The 8,340-nt window shown below is 32.6% G+C and overlaps 1 protein-coding gene across 1 annotated transcript; it reads left to right on the forward strand.

Moving 5' to 3' along the window:
- The first annotated feature begins 5,650 nt into the window (after positions 1 to 5,650).
- Positions 5,651 to 7,821, forward strand: LOC111916186 (probable CoA ligase CCL11). Its single transcript, XM_023911817.3, has 2 exons — positions 5,651 to 6,305; positions 6,419 to 7,821. Exons 1-2 carry the CDS (start codon positions 5,825 to 5,827, stop codon positions 7,636 to 7,638), a joined length of 1,701 nt encoding a protein of 566 aa, XP_023767585.1. The 5' UTR covers positions 5,651 to 5,824; the 3' UTR covers positions 7,639 to 7,821.
- The last annotated feature ends 519 nt before the right edge of the window (positions 7,822 to 8,340 follow it).

The following is an 8,340-nucleotide window of genomic DNA, read 5'->3' on the forward strand; positions in this document are numbered from 1 at the left end:
TAGTGGTATCATAGATTGTAATTCTAGATTATGTATGCTTAGGCTGCTCAACTAAAAATACCTTGAGGATAGGAGGTTTTCTGCTGATGGATTCGAAGGGTTGCATAAAATGAGCATTGTTCGGAAAAAGTAGGCGAGTGTTTATGAAGATTGTGAGTAGTTAAAGTATGGGGGTACTTTAGGAAAATTTTAGACACAAATGCATGCGTTGAGGTCTTGGCATAATGGCTGGGCTGGAGTCAGATTGTTCTATGTGATGTTAGTAATCAAGGGTTAAGTTTAAATTTGCTTGAGGGCAAGCAAAGCCTAAGTGTGGGGTATTTTGATATTGTCATATTTATACCTATTTTTAGGCAATATTTAAGTACATTTTTATTAATAAGTTGATAATATGTTTAGAATAATGGTACTTATAACTTTAAATTGTTATTTTCAGTCAATTCAAGGTATTTCGAAGAGAGGGACCAAAAGTGACAATATGTAGAACATGGGAGACTTGGAACACACGAGATGAATAAATCCACGAAAATTACTAAACCCACGACGTGGCCTGGATAGCCACGACGTGGCATGAGAATTCTTGAAGATAAAGATCACGTTATGGAGGAATCCTTGCCCGATAAGGATAACTTGGGGGCCACGACGTGGCCTGGATAGCCACGACGTGGCACGAGATTTTGGAGGATATTTAAGCATTCTTGATCATTACGAAGATGAGACTTTTTGGATGAAGAAAGGAGTTCCAGAAGGCGATTTTGAGCAGAAGAAAGGTTCTGGAAATAGGTTTTCAACACCAAAAGAGTGAAGGTCCATAATTTAGTTTATTTATTTGTTAACTAGAATATGTTTCACATTACTTTGATTTGTGTTAGTGTGTTAGTTGCTATTATGAGCAGCTGAATCTAGCTACTCTTGTTTAGCTAGATGAAGCTTCTAACTTATGAATAAATTACTTTTTATGGATTTATTTAGTTGGTAAATTGCTTGTGTTTGATTTGTGGTACCCTAGCATGCTTGTGTTTGTTTCTCTATTTGCTTGATTACATGTTCTGTGTAGCTTAGTGACCATTAACTGCATAAACTTGTCTACCTAATGATTTAGTGAACATTAAATTGTTAGAGCTAGGATTTACCAATCTTAGTTAGTAATTAGAGTAAATAAACTTAGCTGTGTTAGAGAACGTGGATTATGACTATAATTACATTTGATAATAAATCTTACATAGCATATTTATATTGATAATTGATTCTATGTTTAATTGTGTGTGACTATACATAGTTTGACATGAATTAATTAATTATTGGTAAAGTTAGAACTAAATTACTAATACAATTAAAACCAACTTGATAATCCATAATAATTAGCTAGCCATAAGGATGAAGTGGATTCGAACTAAACAAGAGTGTGTTTTTACTTATTGATTGGATTTGAGTAAAGTTTATCTGATCTTGTAAAATCAGATAAAACCCCCCTTTTGAACTTGTTAATAATTAGGTTAATTTAATAGTAAGTAGATTAATTAGTAACACCGTTCCCTGTGATCGACACCCGACTTACCCAAGCTATACTGTAATCTGACTAGGTACACTGCCTATAAGTGCATAGTTAGTTTAAGTTTGTTAGGTTATAAATATTAAAATTAGTGGGTACTTTCGTGCACATCAAACTTACTTATATTTCATTTGACATTTTGAAATTTTTTTTATCTTAAAGACAATTGTAAATTTCCTAAAACAAAAAAAATGAGAAAAAGTAGTTATTTATGAAACTTTAGGGTTTTCTTAACAAATTACAAATAATGTTGCACACTACTTCGGTGCAAGTGTGTTCTACGTGAAGACCAAACCAAATAGATTGTTATTATTATGCGTTTTAAGTTAAACAACAATAAATTCATTACTTACTTTTTCTATTTCTAAATAACAATATACATTGTCTCTTATTTATCCTGACTAAGACATAAAAGTTATTTTCTATATGGTATGTGTTATGACCTATGTTCCTTTTTTCTTCCAAATAGTTTTGTTTATTTTGTAAACATAGTGTATGTATATATAATTGTTCTAGGCCATTTTATATGTTTGGGCTAGACACATACCTTGGTGTCAAAGAAGATGAAGGGGTTTATATTTTTATTTGTTTATTATAAAATCCTGTTATTACCTATTCCATGATTAATATAATGTTTTTAGGAAATTTATGTAGGACACTTAGAGAAATTATCCATTCATCGAACATGCATAAACCGTTTGGAGGCAAGAAGTTAATTGTGTCTGATAAATGAATCTCATTTCGTTTTCAACAAAGGCAATTCCATGTAGTTGTTTGTTTTGCTATGACTATTAACAAAAGTTAAGAACAATCATTATCAAATGTTAGATTATACTTTCGTAGACTCATCTTCACTCATGATCAATTATATATCGTTGTTTCTCACATCACAAATAAAAAAGGCTTAAAGGTACTCGTATGTGATGAAAAAGTCGTCCAACTAATAAAACGAAAAATATTGTCTACAAAGATGTCCTTTAATGATTATACATATTCAGACATTTCAATATTACCAATAATGTTACCAATAATGATTATAGATATTCAGAAATTTCATTGTTTTTTTAGATACTTCAATATTAACAATAATGTTAATTATGTTTTTGTTACTTTATTGTTTTTTTTTATTATTATTGTGCCAGTTCATTATACCTATATACGTTTTTTTATATATTCCCTTGTTTTATGTGAATCATAATTTAGTTCTCTATCTTAATCAACTTTCTCCATACACTTGTCTTGATCTAATGAGTAGGAGGGTGTATATATATATATATATATATATATATATATATAAAGATATTTGATTTCTCAATGAGAGACTTGAGGCTTCTGAAATAATTCATATATGTTTTTTTTTAAATGGAACTTTCCTAATGAGGTTACCGAGCGAGTTTTTGCACACCAGCTAATCTCTCGCTGCAAAAATGAGGCTATGTCGCATGCTGTGGAGTCATTATAGATGAACCTTCATAGCCACAAATTTTAAGTAATGTCAGGATTTGAACACAAGTCAATATGTTATCCATCATATATTCCACAGGTTTTACTAGGCCACCAAAAAACACATGTGATTGAAATAATCTATGAGAAATTAAATATCCTCATATATTTTATTGCTACTTATCTTCCTATCTTATCAAATGTTGACATGTGTCATATTTAATGACATATTTAATGAAACTGAAAATATTTTAGTCCACTTGTCACTATTTAATGTGGGTAGAAGGATAGTAGGAATAAAATGTAGAAAGATCGTTAATTTCTCATAATGAGAAATTAAATAGTCTCCTACATTTTATTCATTCTTATCTTCCTATCCTATCAAATGTTGACATGTGTCATATTTAATGACACATTTAATGAAATTGAAAATATTTTAGTCCACTTGTTACTATTTAAGGTGGGTAGGAGGACAGTAGGAATAAAATGTAGCAAGATTTTTAATTTCTCATAATGAGAAATTAAATATCCTGCTACATTTTATTCCTACTTATCTTTCTATCCTATCAAATGTTGACATGTGTCACATTTCATGACACATTTAATGAAAATGAAAATATTTTAGTCCACTTGTCACTATTTAATGTGGGTAGGAGGATAGTAAGAATAAAATGTAGGAATATTTTTAATTTCTCATAATGAGAAATTAAATATCCTCCTACATTTTGTTCCTGTTTATCTACTTATCCTATCAAATGTTGACATGTGTCATATTTAATGACACATTTAATGAAATTGAAAATATTTTAGTCCATTTGTCAATATTTAATGTGGGTAGGAATAAAATATAGGAATATTTTTAATTTCTCATTATGAGAAATTAAAAATATTCCTATATTTTATTCATACTTATCTTCTTATTTTATAGAGAAATTAAAAACCTGTCTACATTTTATTCATACTATCCTCCTACCCACATTAAATAATGACAAATGGACTAAAATATTTTCAATTTCATTAAATATGTCATTAAATATTACACATGTTAATATTTGATATGATAGTAAGATAAGTAGGAATAAAATGTAGGATGATATTTAATTTCTCATTATAAGAAATTAAAAAATCTTCCTACATTTTATTCCTACTATCCTCTACCACATTAAATAGTGACAAGTAACTAAAATATTTTTAATTTCATTAAATGTGTCACTAAATGACACATGTCAGCATTTGATAGATAGGAAGATAAGTAGGAATAAAATATAGGAGGATATTTATTTTCTCATTATGAGAAATTAAAAATCTTCCTACATTTTATTCCTACTATCCTCTCACCCATATTAAATAGTAACAAATAGACTCAAATATGTTCAATTTCATTAAATGTGTCATTAAATATGACACATGTCAACATTTTATAGGATAGAGAATTTAAATATCCTCCTATATTTTATTCCTACTATCTTCCTATCCTATCAATGTTGACATGTGTCACATTTAATAACACATTTAATGAAAGGGATTTTCTGATATACATATAAGAAGTATTAATTAATCACAATTGTTACCATAATTAAATATGAAATGCATTAATTATGGAGATTATTAATGATAATATTTCTTATAATTAATGTGTTTAACATTTAATTATGGTAATAATTGTGATTAATTAATACTTCTTATATGTGCCCTTAGGGCACATATTAGAAAATCCATTAATGAAATTGAAAATATTTTAGTCCACTAGTTACTATTTAATGTGAATAGGAAGATAGTAGGAATAAAATGTAGGAATATTTTTAGTTTCTCATAATGAGAAATTAAATATTCTCCTACATTTTATTTCTACTTATCTTTCTATCCTATTAAATAATGACATGTATCATATTTAATGACACATTTAATGAAATTGAAAATATTTTAGTTCACTTGTCACTGTTTAATGTGTGTAGGAGGATAGTAAGAATAAAATATAGGAAGCTTTTTAAATATCCTCCTACATTTTTTCCTATTTATCTTCCTATCCTATCAAATATTGACATGTATCATATTTAATGACACATTTAATGAAATTGAAAATATTTTAATCCACTTGTCACTATTTAATGTGGGTAGGAGGATAGTAGGAATAAAATGTAAGAAGATTTTTAATTTCTCATAATGAGAAATTAAATATCCTCCTACATTTTATTACTAGATATAAGTAAGTAAATCAAAAGCTAATTAAGTTGATAACTCATATAAGTAAGTAAATTAAATGCTAATTAAAGAGATATATAATATCCATGTAAATAAGTAAATCAAAAACTACTTAAGTCAATAAATGTAAATCAAAAGTTAATTAGGTGGATAATCCATATAAGTAAATAAATCAAATAGCTAATTAAGACGATTTATAATCAATATAAATAAGTAAATCAAAAGCTAGTTAAGAGGATAATTCATATAAATAAGTAAATCAAAATAATCCATATCCATATAAGTAAATAAATTAAAAGCTAGTTAAGGCGAGAATATATTCATATAAAAAATAAGTAAATCAAAAGCGATAATCCATATAAATAAATGAAGCAAATTAAGTCTCAAGTTTTCCTTTTATGAATCACCCATCGGAGATGCTGGTATATAGCTGGCTTATATTATATGCCGAATAGTATGGTGAAGAAAAGGTAATATATAAATAGTGAAAGGGTGGCACTTCATGAAGCACTAACCAATAAATGCATATAATCGGTCTATGGTTTATTAGTTGCAACATTTATATCAAGTTTCAGAACACTCTTTAGATAAGCCTCCATCAGAGACTGTAATCTGTACGTATACAGCATGGATCAACTACGCCCCACATCCGCAAATTCAATTGCACTTACTCCTCTCACCTTCCTCGAGCGAGCTGCCACCGTTTATGGCGATTGCATTTCCATCCAATACAATAATACCACCTTCACATGGACACAGACCCACCGCCGCTGCCTCCAGGTTGCCTCCTCCCTCGTCGGACTTGGAATCCAGAGAGGGGACGTTGTGTCTGTTCTGGCATTTAATCTCCCCGCCATGTACGAGCTTCAGTTCGCTGTGCCAATGTCCGGTGCTGTTCTCAACAATCTCAATACTCGTCTTGATGCTCGGACAATCTCCGTCATGCTCCGCCACTGCGAGGCAAACATGTTGTTTGTTGATACTCATCTTAGAGTTGTTGCAGAGGAGGCTGTGGCGAGATTCCCGCCAGGGATACGGCGGCCGGTGGTGGTTCTCATTACGGATAATGTCAGTGTGGGTAATGACGGAACAAAAGATAAGCTAGTAGGTAAGGATATATATATATATATCCACGTTGCTTTCCATATCTTTTTTACAACATATAGAGATGTACTTTGTTAACAAGATAAAATCTTTATATTAATTTCATTTTCATTATAGATTCTCTAACTATGCTATCATGCGTGGGATCGGTGAAAGACGTTGACTGTGTGACGACCTATGAAGATTTAGTCGAGAAAGGTGACTCGAATTTCCGGTGGATTAGGCCTGTGAATGAGTGGGATCCGATGACAATTAACTACACCTCTGGAACTACATCATCCCCTAAAGGAGTCGTTCATTCTCATCGTGCAATTTTCATCATCACCATTGATTCTCTTGTAGACTGGTCGGTGCCTAAAGAACCAGTTTATTTATGGACGCTTCCGATGTTTCACTCCAACGGGTGGAGCTTCACCTGGGGAATGGCAGCCGTCGGTGGCACCAACATTTGTCTTCACAAGTTCACCGCCGAAGATGTCTTCTCCGCCTTGAATCGTCACAACGTCACCCACATGTGTGGTGCGCCGGTTGTCCTAAACATGATAGCAAACTCACCCCACGCTAGACCGTTAAACAACCCGGTTCATTTCTTGACAGGTGGAGCTCCGCCCCCCGCTGCCGTAGTCCTCCGTACTGAGGCTTTGGGTTTTATCGTCAGCCATGGGTACGGCATGACGGAGGTGGCAGGTGTAGTGGTTTCTTGTGCTTGGAAAGAAAAATGGAACCGGTTGCCGGTGAGTAACCAATCGAGTTTAAAAGCAAGACAAGGAGTGCGAACCCTAGGGTTGACTGAAGTCAATGTGTTGGACCCCAAGTCAGGACTCGGAGTCAAGCATGATGGGTTGACTCAGGGTGAAATTGTTCTGAAAGGCGCGTGTTTAATGCTGGGGTACTTGAAAGACCCACGCGCCACCGCCATGTGCATGAGAGAAGATGGGTGGTTGTACACGGGCGACGTGGGGGTGATACACCCAGATGGGTATCTAGAAATCAAAGACAGGTCAAAAGACGTGATCATAACCGGTGGCGAGAACGTGAGTAGTGTGGAGGTGGAATCTGTGTTGTATACGAATCCGGCGGTGCACGAGGTGGCGGTGGTGGCTCGGCCGGATAAATTTTGGGGTGAAACGCCATGTGCTTTTGTGAGTCTGATGGGAAAAGCGAGCATGGAAGAGCTAATAAAGTATTGCAGAGAGAGGTTGCCGCATTATATGGTGCCTAAGACGGTGGTGTTCATGGAGGAGCTGCCGAAGACAGCCACCGGAAAGATTCAGAAGTTTACTTTGCGAAATATAGCAAAGGGCATGGCCCCACAATTTGGAAACAGTAGTATGTAACGGTGGATATGATGGGTGGCTTGAAGTTCGAATGCATGTGGAGTGTTTTTATCATTTTGGTTGGTTTGAGAAAAAAATTTAATTTATAATTTGTTTACTTATATTTGTGTATACATGTTATACCAATGTATTACAAGACATATCATGGTGGATTGATTCAATAAATAATTTTTTTTCTAGTAAGCGTGTTTTACTCTTAAAGCACAATCATCTACATTCATTCTTGTGTTTCAAGATATTTTTTTTGGAAACAACCAATATATCAATAGACCCACCTATCAATTAATTAGACAGAGACGAAGCCTTTAGTTTTGGAAACGAACAATATTAATAGACCCCTGCCTAGCAAGTAGATGTGGGACGAAAAACAGGTGAACGTTTCTAAACTTCCTAAATTTAAGCAATAGAAAACCATCGACTTAATGTTATCAACCCTTTTAGATAGTGTAATAAAAAGCTTCTGAAAGAGTCTATCGGTTCAAGACAATGTTTTAAAAATCGGTAGGTTGAATCGGCTAGATTGAATTGAAAAAGATAACAGTTTAATAAGTAACGCTTGTATGTTTATTTTTAAACCAGAATAAGCTGACTGATTTTTATAAAAATCAAACTGGTTAAATTAAATAAAAAGTCATTGAAATGAATCATTTTCATAACAAACTTTATTTTTTTTTCAACGTCTATTTAGATTTATCTGAATAA

The sequence above is a fragment of the Lactuca sativa genome, chromosome 8 (assembly GCF_002870075.4).
Source record: "Lactuca sativa cultivar Salinas chromosome 8, Lsat_Salinas_v11, whole genome shotgun sequence".
Taxonomy (NCBI): domain Eukaryota; kingdom Viridiplantae; phylum Streptophyta; class Magnoliopsida; order Asterales; family Asteraceae; genus Lactuca; species Lactuca sativa.